This window comes from Manis javanica, chromosome 3 (genome assembly GCF_040802235.1).
Source record: "Manis javanica isolate MJ-LG chromosome 3, MJ_LKY, whole genome shotgun sequence".
In the NCBI taxonomy this organism is placed as follows: domain Eukaryota; kingdom Metazoa; phylum Chordata; class Mammalia; order Pholidota; family Manidae; genus Manis; species Manis javanica.
In genome coordinates, this window is record NC_133158.1 from 35,628,171 (window position 1) to 35,648,035 (window position 19,865).

The 19,865-nt window shown below is 54.7% G+C and overlaps 1 protein-coding gene and 1 long non-coding RNA gene across 11 annotated transcripts in view; one reads left to right on the forward strand and one right to left on the reverse strand.

Moving 5' to 3' along the window:
- IQSEC1 (IQ motif and Sec7 domain ArfGEF 1) overlaps positions 1-19,865 on the forward strand; it is a 376,498-nt gene that overhangs the window by 240,887 nt on the left and 115,746 nt on the right. Inside the window, exon 1 of one of the 10 annotated variants that reach the window (XM_037023628.2) lies at positions 14,074-14,439. The exons of 8 other annotated variants lie outside the window; for them this stretch is intronic. In XM_037023628.2, the coding sequence (XP_036879523.2) occupies positions 14,372-14,439 (68 nt within the window). In that variant the 5' untranslated portion in view covers positions 14,074-14,371. Of the gene's footprint in view, positions 1-14,073; positions 14,440-19,865 lie in introns of those variants that run through there. One more of the 10 variants, XM_073231110.1, reaches the window with a different exon arrangement.
- LOC108393078 (uncharacterized) lies at positions 1,400-13,108 on the reverse strand. Its single transcript, XR_001852184.3, has 3 exons — positions 12,758-13,108; positions 6,263-9,419; positions 1,400-3,222 (listed from the first exon to the last, which is right to left on the reverse strand). It is a non-coding gene; the product is annotated as an uncharacterized lncRNA (long non-coding RNA).

Consider the following 19,865-nt stretch of genomic DNA (forward strand, 5'->3'; position numbering starts at 1 on the left):
TGTTCCCTCCATATGTGCAGTTCCAGGTCCTCCACAGTCAGGGATTTCCAAGGGTGATTGTAGCTCTGCGTGTTCTCCTGCCCCCCACTGCGGAGCCTCACCTCCGAGCACGCTGTGGATGCCTGTCTGGTTTCAGGTGTTGAACTAGCTCAGATCTACCACCTATTGACTTACTTCCTGATGGGCAGGTTTCACTGATCACTTCTGTTGGAAATCCCTGTGGCAGGCGTATCTAAAACACAGTGTGAAGAGGCTCACTTTGGAGTGAGCTCCCCAAAGTGCATCCACAGTAAGTGAACTCGGCAGGCTGGCAGCTCCGAGCACACAGCCCAGGGCAGGAGGGCTTCTGGGCCGGGTCAGAGGTTGCCAGGTTGCCCCCAACACAGGCCAACATCCCAGACCTCAGCTCTTGGCTGGTCAGCAAACACCCCAGAGGCTTTGTGACATGAGGGCAGAGGGCAGGCTCTGAACTCAGGCTGACTGGGCATCCAATCTGGTTGGTGCCTTTGATCATAATTGTTAGCTATTCCTCACTTTCACTGAGCGTTTATCTGTGTTACATGCTCTGCTGTGCTATCTCTGTTTATCCTCACAACAGTCTTATGAATTAGAGATCATTATTTTCCCACATTTCAGATGAGGAAACAGAGGCCCAGAGAGGGCAAATGACCTACCTAAGGTAACAGAATGTAGTTGATCCAACCCAAGTGATGGACGGCTAGGCTGACCTGCCTCACTTATTATTCATAATATTTAGCACCTCCTGGCTCTGTGTAACTGCTCTGTTTGTTGTGGCTGTGTAATAAATTACCCCCAAACTTAGTGGCTTAAAACAGTGACAGTACTGGGTTTTCCCAGGGGTCTGTAATTTGGGTGGGGCCTGCTTTACTTGCATCTACTTAAAGGTTAGGGGCTGCATTCCTCAGAAGCCTCCCCTACCCACACACTCACCCATCCCCTCGACTTGAGGTTGCTGCTGGCTCTCAGCTGAAACACCTACCCGGGGCCTCTCATGTGGCCTGGGCACCCTCCCAACATGGCAGCTGGGTTCTCAGAGTTGCATTCCTAGAGACAGAGCTGAGGAGAAGGCGTGACCTTTCCTGACAGGCCTCTGAAGTCACACAGCACCATTTCCATTGCCTTCTATTCACTGGGTCATCACAGAGTCCTTCCCAGGCCCATGGGGAGTCGTCTGGGACCGCCTGCCACAGGGACCGTCCAGATCATCTCTCCACCCTGACGCTCATGTCCTGAGCTGAAATGGGCTCAGGAAGAGTGCCTAACAGGCAAGAGGCCACCTGGGACACAGTCGGCACTCAGTAAATGCTGGGTATTATTTTTTTTAACGAAGTTAAGTTCAAAGAAAGTATAGTTATTATTCAAGACAGGGAGCAATCATTTTAACTGGGAAAGTCATAAAGGGTTCTTGTAGAATTGAGATGGATCTTGATGGAAGAGGATGATTTTCCCATTGACATAAGAGGTGCAGACAATCACCCTTGGCAGAAAAGACACCGATGGCAGCAGGTGAACACTGGATCCGACAGTCTTTGGTGGCAAGCAACAGAAATCATGCATTGCCAGCTGGAGCAAAAGAGAGGTTACAAGCCCCTTGGGAGTTCAGAGGATCAGCAGGAAGCTGAAGTCCCAGAGCCGTAATCCCACAGCCCCAGGTGCAGGCTCCTGGCTGTGTGCATTCAGGGAGTCCCCAGCCACCTGCCTCCACTCCGATGTAAAGTCTCGGGGGAGAATCTGATTGGTCAAGCTCATGCTATGTTCCACCCCTTGGTTGTGCTGGGAGGTTGGGGGAAGTATCTGTAGGAACTAACCTACAGGGACCCCTTTGCTTCTACCCATGGCATAGGCCTTTTTATTTCCACCCCACCAGCAATGCACTCTGTGGGAGAGGCCAGTTCCCAGGTGACATGGGAAGGCTGTGTGCCTGGCAGTACAAAATGCCCCATGCTTCCTGCAAGCATATCCTCCTCATTTAGGTACTTCTGCTGGACCAGAGCAAGGCAGCACAGTTTGACCAAATTCTCAGGGACCTCCAGGAGCTCGTCTTCAGCAGAATAATCAGGCAAGGTTTAAGAATGAAGCAGCCAGAGCCAAACCCAGCCCAATTTTAGAGAGAAGAACTGACCTATAGTGGGACCAGGCTGCCTGCCTCCATCTGCCTGCCCTGCCCTGGCCAGGCACATCTAGAGGGCATTTAAAGCAGGCACTCCAGGTGCAGGTGGGCTCCAGGGCTCCAGTCCTTCATGTCTGACCTCCCCTGGCAGCCCCCTGTGTCTTAGCAAGATCCCCTGGTAGCCAGGGAGTGGGGAGATGGATATTGAGATCATCGAGATTTTATTCAGGGAACCACCTTGCTGGGACTAGACCTTACTGGCCTTCCATGGTGAGCACATTGGCCGGCAGTGATTGCTGGACTTTGCACGTGAGCTCAGTCCACACTAAGTGACTGTCTGCACCTCCTCCACGTTTTGGCAACCACAGGATGGATGAATCAGCCTGCCAGGGAAGGGGCAAGCCAACCGAGGGGCTCCAGATGCCCAGGCACACTCAGCAGAGGAAAGAGCTGGGTCCAAATGCCTATGAGCCGAACTCTGTGTCCTGTCAGAGCCTGTTATGTACCCGCTAGAATTCATAAGTCCTAACCCCCAATACCTTAGAATAGGACTGTACTTAGAGGTAGGGTCTTTAAAGAGGTAATGAAGTTCAAATGAGGTCATTAAGGTGGCTCTACTCCAATATGACTGGTGTCCTTATAAGAAGAGATTAGGGCGCAGATACAGAGGGAAGACCATGTCTGATGATTACCTTTATGTGCCACCTTGACTGGGCCACACAGCACCTAAAATTTTAACTAGCCTTTATTCTGGGTGTGTCTGTGAGGGGTTTTCTGGAGGACTGACATTTGAATCAGTAGACTGAGCAGAGCAGATTGCCCTCCCCAGTGTGGGTGGGCCTCGTGCAATCAGTTGAAGGTCTGGATAGAGTAGAAAGGCTGAGTAAGCAGGAATGCACCTGTCTGGCTGCCCTTGAGCTGGACATCAGTTTTTCTCCTGCCTCCAGACTTAGACTGAAGCATTGCTTCCTCCTGGATCTGAAGCCTCCTGGCATTTGGTTTGGAACCACACCACCAGCTTTCCTGGGTCTCTAGCTGGCCACCTGTAGGTCCTGGGACATGTCAGCCTCTTTAGTTGTGTGGGCCAATGCCTGTGACAAATAAAATATACATACATGTTTCAGTGTGTGTGTGTGTGTACATACCTACACATACATCCTATTGGTTCTCTTTCTCTGGAGAACCCTGACTAATATACCGTGTGAGGACACAGTAAGACGGCTACCCTCTACAAGCCAAGGAGAGAGGCCTCAGGAGACATCAACCCTGCAGATGCCTTGACCTTGGACTTTTAATCCCCAGAAGTGCTGTGAGTCCCCTAGTTTGTGCTAGTTTGTTATGGCAGTCCCCAGCACAGCACTCTAGGATCTCTCTCTCTCCATCTGTGAAGTTGGGTGCCAGGGCCCAATTTCAGGCTTATCATGAGATTGTTAAGCCCAAAGTATGCGCACAGCTACTCTATACGCAGCAGAGCCCACGTGTCTGGTGTGTGGTGGTCAGGCTGGGATGAGTGTGGGGCAAGGGAGGTGTTCACCTTGGAAGCAGCATTTCAGCGAGCCGTGAAAATTCAGTAATGAAGAAAACAAAATGTCATAATTCTGCATAAAGACAGGCTGCTGTTATTTATTTTACAACTTTGCATTATTGTGCAATGGGAACAGTCATTTCTATGGCGGGGGCGGGGGGCTGGGGGTGGGGAGTGCTTCAGTTTCCAGGCCCTGCAGCTCAATGTGCTCCACAGGGTGGGCTTACGGAGTTAATGAGGGTGGGCAGTGATGTGTGAATAGATAGGGAAATGTAAGGCTGCATAAATAATCTTTTTTTTTTAACTTTAAGGCTTTAACTTTCTCACTTAGTTCAAAACACAGGCAGCTATTTTGTGAAGAAGTGTCTATAGTCATGCGCATCATTCCTTCCGCATCAGGCCCTGATACAGCGCTGAGCTGGCTACCCCCGTACAGCACCGTCCGCCCCCAGTCAGGCTGGGTCCTTGGAAGGCCATCCTCTGAACGCATTCCCTCTGGATATTCGTAAGGGAAGCCTAAGAAGCAGGGAGCATTTCTCTGTAGAGGACAGGTCAGGTCAGTTGGCAACTCTGAATGAGATCCGAGGATTAGATAGTAGTATTGAATCAGTGTTAATGTCCCGACTTTGAAAACTGGACTGTGATTCTGTCAGAGAATGTGCTTGTCGTAGGAAAGACACTTGGTGAAGTAGCAGGGACCTGAGGTGGGCAACTTGCTGTCAAGCAATTCTGGGGAAAAACGAGTGTGTGTATGTATGTGTGTTAGAGAGAGAGAGGAAGGCAAATGGGATGCATTGTAACACGTGGGGAATCTGGGTGAAGATACACAGAGTCCTTTGTACTCTTCCTGCAACTTTTCTGTAAGTCTGACGTTAACTCAAAATACAAAAAAATTTTAAGTCAGGAGTAGCTGAGAGCTGGCTGGACATGCTCATGCACTAGCTTCTCCTGGAGCCCTCTGTCCCCAGACTTCCCCCTTCTTCCTCCTCCTTCATCCCTCAGGTCTAAGCTCAAATGTCGCCTCCTCAGAGAGGTCCTCCCTCATCACCTTGGCTGGCATAGCATCACCCTCCTCTAGTTATCACCTTTCCTGTCCCTTTATCGCCCTCATCAACATAGGATAGTATCTCATCAGCTTGCTCGGCATTCGTCTTCTTGATCCCCTGCCTCCAAATGTCAGCTCTGTGGAACTCTGTCTTGTGCACCCTCTGTGCCTGGCATACAGTAGGTACCCAACAAATATCTGCGACCAAGGGAAAGGTTAGTTGATCGTAGGACTGAAGGTCAGAAAACCTGGAGTCTTGTCCTTTCCTGGTTTTCCCACACAAGCTGGCCATGTGGCCTTGGGCAGCACCCCACCCGACTCTAGACAGTTTCACCATCTGGTCCCCAACTCCAAAGTGTTGGATTCTGTGATGCAGGAAGCCCCAAGCTTCTGTAGAGGCTCAGAGCTCCCCAGCTGAGACGCCCCCTGCTGCAGGAACTACCAGCCGGGATGGATCTACACCCCACCCCACCCCAACTCAAGCTTCTCACTGGTCCCTCCTTGAGGGAGGAGAAGCAGAAGATGAGGAAATATATTTGGTGGACCTTGCCTGTAGGCCAGTGTTCCCGTACAGGTGGGCCATGGAGGGAGTGGGTTCACGCCCCTCCCAGCTGCTTAACAAAGACAAGGCAGGTTTGAAGAGCAGCACCTTCGGCAGGAAACAGTATCTGCCTGAAATGGAATAACATTGTCTTGTTTTCATGGTAACCTTCTACTTACAGCAAGTGATACTAGTTTTCCATTTGGGGGAGTGATATAAAGTTTCCTTTCAAAATGAATGCATTCAGGGGTGCACCACCAGTTAATTTGCTGTTTTCTGCATTGTTTTCAGCTTTTTATTGGTGCAAAGTGGAAACATAATTGGAAGCACAGAAGGACTCCTCCGGGTCCTCCCTGCACCCAGGTGTCATGGTTTTGCCTTGTGTATTTTGTCTTCCTTCCACCAACTCCACGCTCTATTTCAGGTTCAGGTTTTCCAAATGATCTCCAAAAATGTCTTTTTGCAGCTGATTTGTTCAAATCAGGATCCTCACAAGAGCCAGGCACTGCAGGCATCCCTTAAGTCTCCTTTTATCTGGAAGTTCCCATTTCTTTTTCCTCCTTGAAACTTATTGGTGGAAGGAACTGGCCCATTTACCCTTAGCACATTCCGCATGCAGTTTTTAGCTGATCGCCTCCCCCCATGTTGTCACTGAACCTGTTCCTCTGTCACCCATAGTTCCTAGTAACTGGGAGTTCGATCAAAAAGCTTCATCAGCCTTGGGTCTAAAATTTTAAGCCAGTTGCTTTAAAAGGAGAACATTAAATAGTTAATGTTTTTAATAATAATTAAATACTAGAATGCCCACAGAGAGAGTCTGCATCATAACAGACTGGCTGCATGAGGATATAGCTGGGAACTTGTGTGAATGGAGGAAAGCAGTGGAGAAGATTCAGGCAGGGGACTGATGGAGACAGATGTGAGACTTAGGAAACAACCCTGAGGCAGTGGGTGGAAAGGAAAGGGGGCAGGTAAGCCAGGGAGGAGGTGAGGTCATGGCCCAGACGGTGTGATCCTTACCAGTTCTCTTTGCAGGAGGCGCGTGTGCGGGTGCAGCCAGCCAAGGGGAGGGCTTCTGTTTGGTTTGCCCTGACATGCACGCCAGAACCAGGGAGCTGGGAGCCGGGAGCCAAAGAAGTCAGGCCTTTCAGCACATGATGCGGGGCAAAAGCATCAGCTTTTCTCCTTTGCCCAGGAAGGAGCTAGGGAATGAGTACAGCCTGCAGTAAAAGGATTTGGCTTAGACACTGAGAAGGACTTCCATACCAGACTAGGAAAGTCGTGTTGCATAGTGTGTTTGGGGCAGAATTGCCAGGGTTCAAATCCTAACTCTACCCCTTCCATTTGCATAACACTGGGCATGTTTGTAAACCTCTCTGTGCCTTAGTTTCCCCGCCCTATACATGAGGTACTCTGGAAGAATACCTCATAGGGTGGGCTTAAGGATTCAATGAGTCAGGCCCATGTAGGGCCCTGGCTGCAGTAGGCACTCAGTAACCATGAGTATTATTATTATTATTATTATTGGATGATAGCTAAGTGTCACCCTGGGAATTTCAAAGATTGCCACACCCAGAAAATTTAGAGACTAGAGGCTAAGAAGAGCATCGCTTTATACACACAGCCTTTCACGTAGCTTCACAAAGCACGTTCACACAGTGCTGGCACCTTCCATGTGTTGGATCTTCACGAAGGCCCCTGAAGGCCGGTCCTGTTTCTTTCCTCATTTCACTGGGGAGGAGGTGAGAGGATGGCTTGGAAAGGCCCCATGGCCGGTGCAGCACAGCAGCATGGAAAAGGGTCAGGTCTTAGAGTGAGGAGTCCCAGATCGACTTCTCCCTGGCTGTGTGACTTGAGATAAGTCACCTGACAGCTCAGAGACTCATCTCTCCACCTCCAGCACTGGGGAATGGGGCTGCGGCCTCCACTGCTAACAGTGCTTCCCCGACACGGCCTATCTGAGCAAACACCCCACAGGGCCCTTGTACTCTCTGCCCTCTGCAGGCCTGAACGGGACTGGGTCAGAACTCTCAGAAGGGAGAACCCGGGAGGGCTGGCTGTCACTTTGGCCAATTGCTGATGTCAGGCCCTTCCCCTTGGGACTCCATCTGTCCCACAGCCAGGCCACCTACAGAGGTGCTCAGTCTGAGGGTCTGGCTCTGCCTGGATCCTAGGTGGCAGCCACCATGGCAGGCTCCTGGAGAGAGAGCCCCAGAACAGACTCCCCCTGGATGATTGGGAGCTGCTCCAGATCCTGTTTTTCCCTGCAGTGACAAAACGTGATAAGATTGTACAATTGTCTACATACTTCCTGCCCTGCCCGCCCGGTCTCAGGGGCAGCTGACAAACAGAGGTTGGACAGTGAGCAGGCTCTGGCCCTAGATGCTGCCCTGGGCAGGTCACATCCCTAATCTGGGCCTCAGTTTCCTCATTTGCAAAATGAAAGGCAGAGGGATTAAGTGAGAGAGCTGTTCATCCATCCAGCAGATAATCATCCATGAACTCCTCTGGGCCAGATTGTTCATTGGGAGTATGAGAAACTGATGAGCAAACCCCATATCCACCTGCAAGCCACTGCTAGTCTGGTTTTTTTTTTAGTCCCACAAGGGGGCTGTGAGGAGCCACAAACATCTCTGGAGCTAAACCAATCCTGGGCAGCTTCCTGGAGGAAGTGGCAGCTCAGTGAGTCTTAACAATCGAGAAGGAACAAAGGGTATAAGAGGAGGCCTGTAGGCCAGACACCTACAGATGGACTTTATTTTGCCTGCATGGGATTAGCCCACATATTTTAAATTTGAGTTTCTTGCAAGCATATAAAATTCAAGAGCTTATATGCAAAAATCTGGATTTCTGACTCCTGGAAAACAAGAGCTCTCGTTTCCACAGAGCAAATTCCTTCCCAGTGTTCTGTCCCACCCCACCCCACCTGCTCCCCACTCGCTGTTCCGGTGTCCCCTTTATAATCACGGAAGCCTCCATCCTCCTAGCTGCTCAAGCCAGAAGCCCAGGTGTCAGCTGCTCTTTCTCTCTCACACCCTCACCTTATCTATCAGAAATCCCTACTGGCTGTGCTTTAAGAGTGTTTCTAGAATCCAGTCACTTATCCTCATGTCTTGGGCCACCTCCCGAGCCCAGGCATCAGCTGCTCCCCAGCCCTAGCTTCTGTTCTTTCCCCAACAGTCTCCTCTCTGCAGAGCAGTCAGAGCAGGCCTGGGCACCCAGCTGGGGCCTTGGACTCTGTCCCTCGTGCTCCCTAAGATGGACGTGGCAAAGCTCTCCCTGGCTTCTTCCCCAGCACCCAGCCTGAGTCAGTGGCCAGCCCTGCCTGCCCCCTGAGCTGTTAGTGGCCTCCTAGGCCTGAGACAAGATGGCAGAACTCAGGTTGGCCAGCAACCTGGGAGGCTGGGAGCCCACCCGTGGTCCCGTGGGACCCAGTGCTCTTAGCCACCACAGGCCTCCGTTTTCCCACCTGGAAAATAGGGACGTCCCAGCCCACAGTGCAAATGCTGCTTAAGCAGCAGCAAAAATAAGGGTTTTGACATTCAGCCATCTGGGCATGTGTCAAGTGCCTGCCTTGTGCCTGGCCCTACTCTGGAAGAATACACATTTAAGTGATGGGTGATTCATTTTGCTTTCTGCCTGAAACAGGAGAAAGAGCTCTGGGTTTGGAATCAGGCAGGCAGAGCTGGGTTTAAGTATAATCCTGGGGAAGGTGTCTGAACCTCGGTTTGTTAATGTGTAAAATTGGGACATGTTCGTGACCGCTGCTACTTAGGGTTATCGGGGAGCGTGCAGAGGCTACTCCCTCACTTCCCACAGGCTCTCAGAGCACTGAGGTACGGGCCACAGACACACGTGATACCCACGGAAGCCCAGGGAATGGAGAGGACCAGGCACAGGAGAGGAGAGGACCAGGGAAGCTTGTCACCAAGTGAAATTCTATGCTTTATTCAGCTTGCGCGTGACACAGACCACTGCCAGAAGTTATACTTATTTGCTTACGTGGTGCTGGTTATTCCTCCTGCAGAATGTCAGCCCTACGAGGCTCTGTGGTCTTCCTCACCAAGTAGCAGTGCCCATCTTCACAGAGTAAGGACATTAACACATGTTGAGTGAATGGAGGAACAAACAAATAATTGGCTTCCTAGAGGCGTGACCTTGAAGTAGCAACTGGGTCCTGCAGGAAGCAGATGACTCACTAGCAGGGTCCACAGTGTGGTGTGAACCCTGATGGGGCTGCATGCAGGGGTGGTGTGGGGTTAAGGGAGATGGTGGGGGAAGGTATGGCACCTGGTTCCACACAGTAGGCCGGCAACAGTGGGGAGGACTTACTAGCCCTGCACCTGAGGGTGGGGAGGAAGCATTTACATGAACCCCCAGAGAGAGAGCCATGTGCCAAGGCCACCTGCCAGACACTTTGGCTGCAGGGGGCAGTGAATATCCTTCCTGCCCATCCCACCCCACAAGCCTCCCACTCCTGCCTGGGCCTCCCACTGCGCACACCCAACCGAGCACAGTAGCCTGGTATTCAGTCCCTGGGCCCTGAGCAGAGTAGACAATCAATCTCCAGGGCATGTGGAGAATAGCTGGCCCAGTTGTGCAGAATTCCTGCCCAGGGTGGGTAGGCCTTGAGGCTCAGGCACCACTTGATATCTGGAAGCTCAGAGTGGATGGCAGGGGACAGAGGGTCTTGCCTGCCTGGCTGGGGTTTGGCCTTTCTCCTATAGGTGACAGGCAGCCATGGGGAGGGTCACCAGGGAAAGAGGCTGAAGGCAGGGATGGAGAGCCCACACAGAGACCCAGAAAGCAGGAGGAGTTGGGGTCTGGCTCTTGAAGCCCACCATCGCCTCCAGCTCGCCAGCTTGTAGAGTGGAGTGTGCCCATATGTGAAGGAGGCAGACATCCATGGAACTGTAGCTTGCCCCTTAAGTCAGAGGCAGAAGTTTGGGGTTTTGGAGCCCTCAGACCTCAGAGAGTCCTCTCCAGGCAAGTAGAGGGGCCAAACCCAGCTAGGTCTGACGGCCAGATAGAGGCCATAAACCCTCTCACCTGGCCTCCAGGGAAGGGTACCATCCCAGTCCTCGATCCTCCGGACAGGGTCCTCACTGACCCCTCACCCGTGCCCTCACTGAGGCAGCTGCCTACAGCCTGTGAGCACAAGCCCAGAGCTGTGTCCTGCCCTTGAAGGCCAAGTTCACCATGGCATCAGCGTCTCCCAGGGAACAAACGTATCCTTTTCTTCACCTGGGCGGCAGTGACTTCATCCCCAGGGGGCATGTGAGTCAGAACGCTGAGGTGGAGGGCCGGCCAGCTCTCCGCAGAGCGGGGCTTGGCTGCGTGGCTGGGGAGAGGGAGCGGCCGGCTGGCGGTGTGAGCATGTCCATGCAGACCTGCCTGCTGTGGTCCCCTGCAACCCACAGGAGCAGAAGGAGGGACAGGCATCACTGCACACTTGACACAGCCCGGCAGGGCCAGGGGCTTTGGAAATGACAGCTGATATTAGCCCTGCTGTCCTACAGAAGATGATCTGAAAGTTTAAGTCTCGAACACAGGGGCACACAGCGCTGTGGGCCTGGAGACACTTAGTACTCACCCCAGCTAGGAGAGTACGGATGCTGAACTCCCATTTTGCAGAGGAACAAACTGAGGCAGGATGACTCACATAGGGAAAAGGGTGTCAGAGATGAGTAAGACGTCTGCCCCCATTCTCAAGGACAAGCTACTGTTGGTGTTGAAGACGGAATGTGCTAAGCCAGCATTCAGGAACCCACAGAGCGCTTGGGCCTCAGTTCCTTCATCCATAAGATGGGGGTAGTGTGGACATGAACCCATCAGGGCTGATGGAGGTTGAGTGGACATGAAGAGAGCAGTTGTGGAAAGGGTGGGGAGCCCCAACATGCCCCAGGCCACCGCGCTGTGTACAGCCTCTACTGCCATCAGCACCCTGAGACAGCATGTGGTGAGTGCAGGGGGCCGTGAGCAGCTCATGACCCAGAGGGCTAGCTGTGGACTGCGGACTGCCAGGGCCTTCAAAAAGCAGATCTTCAAGGGCCACCCTGTGACAGCATAGGAGATGGCGCATGGCCTCTGCTGGGCAGGGATGCTGAGCTCTCTGTGCCCTCAGACTCACCTCCAGGCTTTCCTAAACCCCCAGGTAGTCTCCTAGGCCCATCCAAGCCAAAGCAGTGGCCCTGTGAGGAGGAAGTGGAGTCCTGGGAGCTGGGAAAGCCTCACCCACCCTGAGCTTTGGTTTCTGCCTCTGTAATGTGGGGGAGGGAAGCGCTAATGCGATGCTGTGGGAGAGGAGGCGGATACAGGTGGCCGCCGCCTGGAGGAAGAACGGGTCCGTGAGGCCCAGGCCCTCCAGAGACTTTGGGACAAGAGAACAGGGACCTGGAAGGGGACCTCACAAGGATCTTAGCCTCTGGTCCTGAAAATGACACCCCTCTCTGGGATCTCCTCCAGGGTCCAATGTGCCCCTTGCCCCTCTCCACCAGGCACCTGCCATGACTGGTGTCTGGCAGCAGGCAGGCATGGAAGGTGTGTGTGACAAATACTCCTCCCATCTGGGTGCAGTGTCCCTGTTGCCGAGTCCAGGCCCAGGGGGTCTGCCCCAGGACCTGGGGCTGTAGGGTCCAGGAGATGAGGGAAATCAGAGGCTAGCAGGCACCAGGAGGGAATGAGGCAGAGAGAGAGGGAAGGCTCACATTTGCCCAGGATGTGACAGGCTGGGTGTGGAATCCTGGGGGACCAGGTGAGAGGCACAGGGCTCATGGAGGCTGCGGGAGGGTTCTGGAAGACGCTTTGCGAAGACCACCTGTTATAGTTCTTTACCCTGTGGGGACTAGGGGCCAGCCCAGACCAGAGGGGAGGGAGGGACGGGTGGGTGGATGGGAGATGGGTGGGGATGGGTGTGGGGATGGGTGGGGGTTGTGGAGGGTGGATGGGGGTACAGTTGGAGGAAGAGGAGGATATAAATTGGTGGATGACTGGAAGGTGGGGAAGGGGGTAGGAAAGAAGGAAGGGAGATGTGAATGGGCGTGCGGATGGGTGAGTGATCTTGGGGATGGTTAGCTGGTGAGGCGGGCTGCAGATAGCCGTGTGAATATTGGGGTGGGTGTATGGAGACATGTAAACAGAGGCTGTCTCTACCCACAGTAGACATTGGGAAAACTTGCACTGGTAGGAGGACAGACCAGATAAGTTCCTGAATGGAGGTCTCACTCATTGTGGCACAAGGAAGTGAGGCCAGTGTAAAAAGCCCCCAGGAGCCTCTGTCCAAGAGAGGGTTTCCTGAAGTCAGTGGAGGCCCGCGATGGAATGGGCAGCCTTGAGAGGTAGTGAGCTTCCCATCAGTGAGGGTGTTTGGGCTGAGGCTGAGCAGCCTCCTCCCCAGGGCTGCTGTGGAGGAGTTCCTGCAGCAGGTAGAGGCCCACTGTGGGGGCTGCTAGTCACAAGGGAAGAATATGGGTTCCCGAGGCCCCCAAGGATACCACAGCCTTTGCAGAAACTCACCTTGCTTTCAGATAAAGTTCTCCCCCAGCTCAGGGGGGTGGACAGGCTTGCAGCTGCTGATCCGCACTGTGGTAATCGGGCTGGAATTCGAGAGAGAGTTGCCATCCTGCACAGGCCAGGGCAGGGGGCCCAGGGGCAGAGCCAGGCTTTGACCTGGAGACCCGGGCTGGGGTCCAGCTCCACCCCACTGTCGGTGGGCAGGTGGCGCCCCTCCCCAGGCCTCAGATTCCTCATGGGTGCAATGGTGGCCTTGTGGCCACTCGATGTGATGGCGCTGGCAGCGATGTGTGGTGTCCAGAGCCTTGCAGGGGGCCAGGATCTGGGCCCATCTGCTTCGGGGGGACTTCATGGGGGCTGTGGGTGGAGAGAAGTAGGTTCTGTGAGCACTGACCCTGAGCCGTGAGTCATTGTCCCAGGGGCTTTGCTGGGAAGCCCCAGCTGCCTGCTCTGGGCTGGGCTTGGGAGCAGCTGTTGGGGGGCAGGGGTGGGGGCTCCAGCTGGGTCCCTAGCCTGGAAACACCCCAGACCCAGCTTAGGCCCAGACCCCACAGCTGTTCAGAGGGTCCCCGCCCTTCAGCCCCCACCCTCCACCCCAATCTCTGCCCAAGGAGCTAGAATGCTCTCATTACACCACTGTAGGCCCCTGGAGCCAGGCGGCCATGGTTCAAATCCTATCTGCTCCCCTTCCCAGGTGTGTGACAGGGTTAAGTGACACCCCCCAACCCCAATGCCTCAGTTTCCTCACATATAAAATGGAGATGATAATAAAATCCACTCTGGAAGGCCATTGGGAGAACTGAATGCATTAGTTCTGGGTCTGTGGAGATCTTAGTTCAGGGCCCTGGGGCCCGTGAGCCCCAGCTGGTCAGGGGAAATGAAGGCCAGAGATGCCAGCCACACCTGGCACCGTCCATCACACAGTGGGAAGTGGCTGGGCCAGGCTGCTTTGTCTCTCCCAGCAGAGGGGGACCACCGGGGCCAGCCACTCTCCCAGGAAGCAGCCAGATGGTCTTCTTTTGTTCTCTGTCCACCAGAGCTTCCTCCCAGAGCCCAGCAGGCAGAGCAGCCTCCTCTCCCTGCCGGCCAGGGCTTCCGTGGGCCGGGGCTGTGGGCAGTGGTGTTGGGTTTAGGCCTCTGGGGAGATGAGGAGGATGTGGGCCCGCCCACCTCCCTCCCTCCCTTGCAGGCCCAGCCTCTCCTGTCCCAGGCCAGCCTCTGGACACAGGACAGGCCCCTGGGCTCCAGGCAGCTGAGCACGTTCCCTCGCCGGGCAGACGCCCCTTGCTCGTCCCACCCCAGTGACTCACTGTTCCCCTGGCCCACAGCCACCACTGTCTCCTGGCAGGAGGCAGGCGCAAGGCTGTGCAGAGGCCACAGGGTCTGGTGTGCGAGGGCCATTCAGCCAGGAGGGTCTGGAGCAGCCAGACGGGTAGGACCTACAGTGGCCCTTGGGAGCCAGCACCTCCTCCTTTCCCCTGGCTTTTGGGCCTTTTCTTTCTTTTTTTCCACCATGAAAAAGGAAGTGACCTGAGAACCAGCAAAGAGAGCCAACCCCTGGCCAGGAGGAGACCAGGGTCAGAGGGCAGTGGCGGTGGGTCCCCCACCTAGCCAGGCATGAAGGGTGGTGGCAGCGCCGTGTGGAGCCTTATGTGGAAGTACTGCATCTCCGTGAGGACCCTCAGGTACCAGGGGGTATGTGTGTGGGCGAGGCAGCTCTGTCTGGCCACGGCCTGGTGGGTGCAGGCAAGTGGGCACCAGGCTGGCCTGTGTGCATTGGTTCCGTGAGGTCCAGGGCAGCCCCAGGCTGGGGGCAGCAGGGATGCAGGGCAGGAAGGCCTGTCTGCTATTCTCTAGACAAGCTCAGAGTCTCCGGCAGGGAGGGAGGGAGGCAAGTGAACCACGGTCAGGGAGTGTGCAGGCATTTGGCTGGGACCTGGTGTGCCCACTGGAAGATGCCAGCATCAGATACAGTGAGGCCGGCAGGCTCCCTAGGCACAAAGGAGCTAGCACTTGTCACATAACATGCTGGCTGATGGCCTTGGCCTCTGTGAGCCTGTGGCCGTCAGTGAAATGGGGTTCATGCTGCAGAGGGCCATGACATCAGTGGTGTCAGCCAGGGCTGGGAACGCAGCCCAGATTCGGGCCCCAGTTCGAAACTGGCTTTGGCATTATCAGTGCTGTGACATGGCTTCACCTGTCTGGCTGAAGTTTCCCACCTGCAGATCCTTACAGGATTAGTATGAGGATTAACTGAGGTGATACACAAAGATCAGGGCCCGGGGCGCGCTGCCAGCATTCCGTTAGCATTACATATGATTCCCATTGATGTCATTGTACTTCCCTCTCAGCCAGTCACATGGGGATGCGCCCAGATTGGACCCCCTTGTGCAGGTGAGGGCAAGGGAGGGAGCAGAGCCTTTTACCCCCTGGGGACAGGGCTACTCCCCCAAGGTTGGTGCCAGCCTTCCAGCTGCTGAAAGGGTCCAGACCAAGGAGCAGGAAGCTGATCCTGTGTGATTGCAGGCAAGACTGGGTCTCCGACTCTTCTCTGTAAAGGGAGATTCGGTGGGGCCAGAATTTTTATGGGAGGGACTTAGAGGTGGCCACCTATTTGAAAGATATCTATAAGGACACCACCTAAGGACGTATTTTTTATTTCAAGGGGAGCTTTTACCAAAAGTAAGGGTTGGAAGATTCTCCCTCTGTTTTCCCACCCTCATAATCTGGTAGATAAACTATATAAACTTTTCCTTCTTTTCTTCTTCCGTTTCCAAAACATTTGTGACTGCTTATAGGAAATACCTACAATGAATTAAATAATAAAATGTCAGGACCAGGAAAAGCACAGCTTAGAATAGGACCTAGGGGGAAAAATATAGATAGGAAGACAGATATACAGGGTCCTTTGGTCCTTCTATTGAGGTAAAAATTGCCAAGCTTCCTGGTAGCCAAAGAGAAAGGGGAAAGCCATCCATCCAGCACACACTGTGATGAGAAACCATCATTACAATGGCCACAGTTGTGTTTGTTGCTGGGTAGGAATGTCTGGGACCTTGTACCTCAGCCTGGATGGATGGTGGGTGAGGGTGGGAGGCATTACAGGGACAAGCCTAGGGTCTGGCTTAAGGGGAACAGGACAATGAGGGCTGAGACATTCTTTGTATGGCGATGCCTGCTGGCTGTGGGAATGGAGAGAGGAAAGCTCACCCCCGGAGTGAGTCAGTGCCCGCCTGTCCTTCTTTAGGCCCTCAGATAGACCTCCTGGAAGGTACCTTGGAGGCCGGGCCAGGCAGAGGGCAAGTCCCTGGGCTGTGGCAAGGTGCCCCACATGCTTTTTTCCTCTAACCACAGTTGGATTTTCCTGCGTCTTGTTCCCTCCGCGGTTTCCGGGGATTGGCTCTCTGGAAACCTCAGGGGTTGTTTACAGGAGGCTGTGGGCCCAGCACTGGGAGGCCCCACCAGGCTCTGCCAGGCACTCATCCCTCTAATGAGTAGTAGCCTGGCCTCCCTGTGCCTCAGTTTCCTCACCTACAGAGTGGGAATAATTACCTGACAGGGCTGTAGTGTAGAGCCTCGTGTGGTTCGTGGCAAATGCTCAGAGAGTTTGTGGCCCCTGGTAGCTGGACAATGGCAGTGAGCAGGCCTGCAGCGCAGGGCTGCTGTGAGCCTGTGAGCACTGGTTGGGTGGCCACCTCCCTCAATGACAGCTTGGGGTGGGTGTGGGTGCCATAATTAGCGCTGGGTGTGTCTCACACCCCCAACTTAGCACCCATAAGTAAAAGGCATCTCTGTGGTTAGCTGGGGGGGATGAGCCTGGGGGGCCTCTAGGAGACATTCTGTGTTCCTAGACCCCCACCCCATTTTGTTGTGGGGTCCCCTGGAGGGCAGAGGCTACTCCCGAAGTCAGACAGACAGACAAAGCAGGCCCTCGGCAGGATCCCAGCCCCCTCAGCAGCCAGGGCGTCCTGAGTCAGCCAGTCTGTGGCCCAAGGCGGGGCTGGTGGCAGCCACAGGGGCAAATTGGAGGGTTGCAATCGGACAACACATAGTTTTCCACTTGCGTCTTCAGATTCCCCTCCGTGTGAGCCTGTTGCCCCTGGCTGGGTCCTGCTCACATCTGGAAAAGCGTGAGGTGTGTGTGGGGAGCGGGCTGCCGACCGGCCAGCCCTGGCTTCTGCCCAGGGGCTCAGCACTGCTGCCGAGAAGCCGGGACAGGGTCTCTGGGACTCTGGACTGCGGTCTCTCGGAGGGTTCCCTCTGGCTCTGGGCCACCTCCTGGATGGGACACCTAGGAACTGGGGTCCAAGCTGCAGAGGCAGGTTGTACAATGTGCAGTCCAAGGCGGTTGCTAGCCCCCCTCAGCCTGACCCCCACAGTGAAGTAAGGAGAGCAGGGCGAGCTGGGCAGGCCTCTTGGGACGATCCTGAGTGGGCCCTGCTGGCTCTGCACCCAGCACAGCGCATCCATTTCCCTCGAAGTGTCCGTGTGGGGACACACAGTGATGTAGTGGGGAGACCCCAGGCTTCGTAGTCAGGCAGACCTGCGTTCAAAACCCGGCTCAGCTCCTTTCAACTGCCTAAGTGACTTTTAGGGTTGTTCTGAGACTAGATGAGTCGATGCCTGTGGGCCTGCCTGGGTGGGTCAGCTGCAGTGTGGTGGCCCTGTCACAGACCTCACACCTCCAAGTCCATCTGTCACAGGCCTTAGACCGTGGTGCTGGTAATCCTTAGCCTCTGGGGCCAGGCTGGAAAATCACTTTTGCATCTGGTGTTATTCTGGGAACAGAACACCGTTTTGTGCCTTGAGGGCTAATGGGATGTTGGAGCTCCCCCGTGGGCAGAGGCTGAAGGGTGAGCATGGGGTGGGGGCTCTGCTGAGCACACAGCCCCCTCCCTGCCCCTCCCCGACTGTGGTGCATCTGGGGAGGAGGCAGGGGAGCAGCTGGCTGCCAGGCTCCTGGAGCTTCCAGGGAGCTTCCCTGACAATTAGCCAGCTGAGGCTCCTCAGCAGGGGGCCCTGTGCACACACCACCGGGACAGCATGCTCCCAGCCTCCCAGCCTGGGTCATGCCTGGGCAGCTCCAATGCAGGGAGGTTCTTTCCCACTGGAGCTGACACCTCTCTTGCAATGATGCCTTTGCCTGACCCCTCGCACCCCTCACAGCAACACACACACACTGCAGGGCCTGGCCCTGCACCCTGGGCCCCAGCCCATCTGCTCTCCTGTCCTGTGACAGCCTTCAGTAGCCAGGACTCCCTGAGAGTGAGGATGGGGTCTTCAGGCCCCTCCTCACCTCCATACCGCTCTGGGCGCATGGATTCTTCCAGAGGCTGCCTTACCCTTCCTATGAGGGGCTCACCCGGCCTTGACCCTGCAGGCTTGCCCTCCCCTCCTTGTAGCTCCCCATGCTGCCGTACTGCCCGCCTCCCATCAAGCTTTGGCGAAGGGCTGAAGACCTACCCTGTGTCTGGCAGCCCCAACCAGCTAACATCCACTCTGGGAAGGATGGAGGAGGAACCTGAGGCTCCAGGGCCTGGAGTTCCTGCCTTCCATGCTGGGGTCACTGGGGAGGCCCTTCCTGGTGAGGGCAGCGCTTGTTGTCCTAGAACGCAGAGCCCAGCAGGGAGATTGCATGGCATAGCAACACCCGCACACAGTGGAAAGGGCTTTGTTCAGTCAGTCAACTAATGTTTGCTGAGCACCTGCTGGACCCTGGGGATATGGCAGTGGGTACGACGATGGCCCGGGCCACATGGAGCTGACATTCGGGCAGGAGAGAAACAGTAGTGAAATGAATAGATGAAGATGTCTTCAGGCAAGCATTAAAGGCAGAGGGATAACACTGGAAGGGCTGTTAGAGCCATGGGGCAGAGGGGGCCACTTGACCTGGGGTGATCAAGAAAGGCCTCTCCTGAATGGATGAGCTAAATGTGGCACACCCATGCAGTGGAATCCCATGCAGCCACGAAAAGGAATGGAGTGCTGATATGTGCTACAATGTGATAAACCTTAGCAACATTATGCTAAGTGAAATACACCAGCCATAAAAAGCCACAGAGTGTGTGGTTCCATGCATGTGAATGTCCACAGTAGGTAAGTCCATAGAGTCCAGAAGTAATAGGTGGTTTCCAGGGGACAGGGGCAGGGGGAATGGGAGGGACTGGTTAGTGGGTGCAGGGTTTCTTTTTGGTATGATGAAAATGTTCTAAACCTAGATGCTGGTGCCATTTGCACAACTCTGTGAATATACTGAAATCACTAAGTTGTACAGTTTAAATGGGTGGATTTTATGGAATGTGAATTATATCTCAATGAAACTGTTTTTAAAAAGAAAGAAAGGCAGGTGCATCTGAGGGGGGTGGCCTTGAGTTGAGAGTGGCAGGAAGGCATGGGCTTTTGAAGATCTGGGGAGGGAAGGGGCAGTCCAGGCAGAAGGAAGAGCAGGTGCAAAGGCCCTGAGGCGGACTAGTGCCTGATCTGTTTGAAGAGACAGGCAGGGATCCAAGAGGGGAGGAATGTGCAGTCCCCAAGGGGGCCAGGCAGATCCTTCTGAGGACGTGAGAATGTACTGGGGTGGGGGAGAGACAGGGCCGGGTTTGGAGCAGGATAGTGCCCTGATGTGCTTTCTGTTTTGAAACAATCACTGGATCTGCTTAAGGAAATGAGACAGTAGAGAGGGAGGAGCATGGGCTCCGGGGATGAAGAGACCCATCAGGAGGCAGTGGCCCCAGTCTAGAAGAGATACAATGGTTGATGCCCAAAGGAGACAGACCGGCAGATGATGGCAGTGGGGATTTGGATGGGGACTAGATCACCCCCATCCTGGAGGAGGGACCTCAACGTGGCCTCTGAGAGTCGGGGATGGGCCAGGTAGGCGTGGGGAGCTGACAGCACTGCGGCCTCAATACCCTCCTCCGTACCTGGCCATAAGGAGCTCAGGCTGACCACTCTGCCCTGCCATCCAGGTCCCAGTTGGCCTGGGGCTGTTTTCGGAGTAAGTAGGGCAGCCTCTCTCTGTGGCCACCTGTCCTATAACCTTGTCCCGCCTGCTAGGCTGGCCCTCAGTGAGAGCGTAGCACCCTCCTAGTGGCCGGAGACCCAGCCAGGC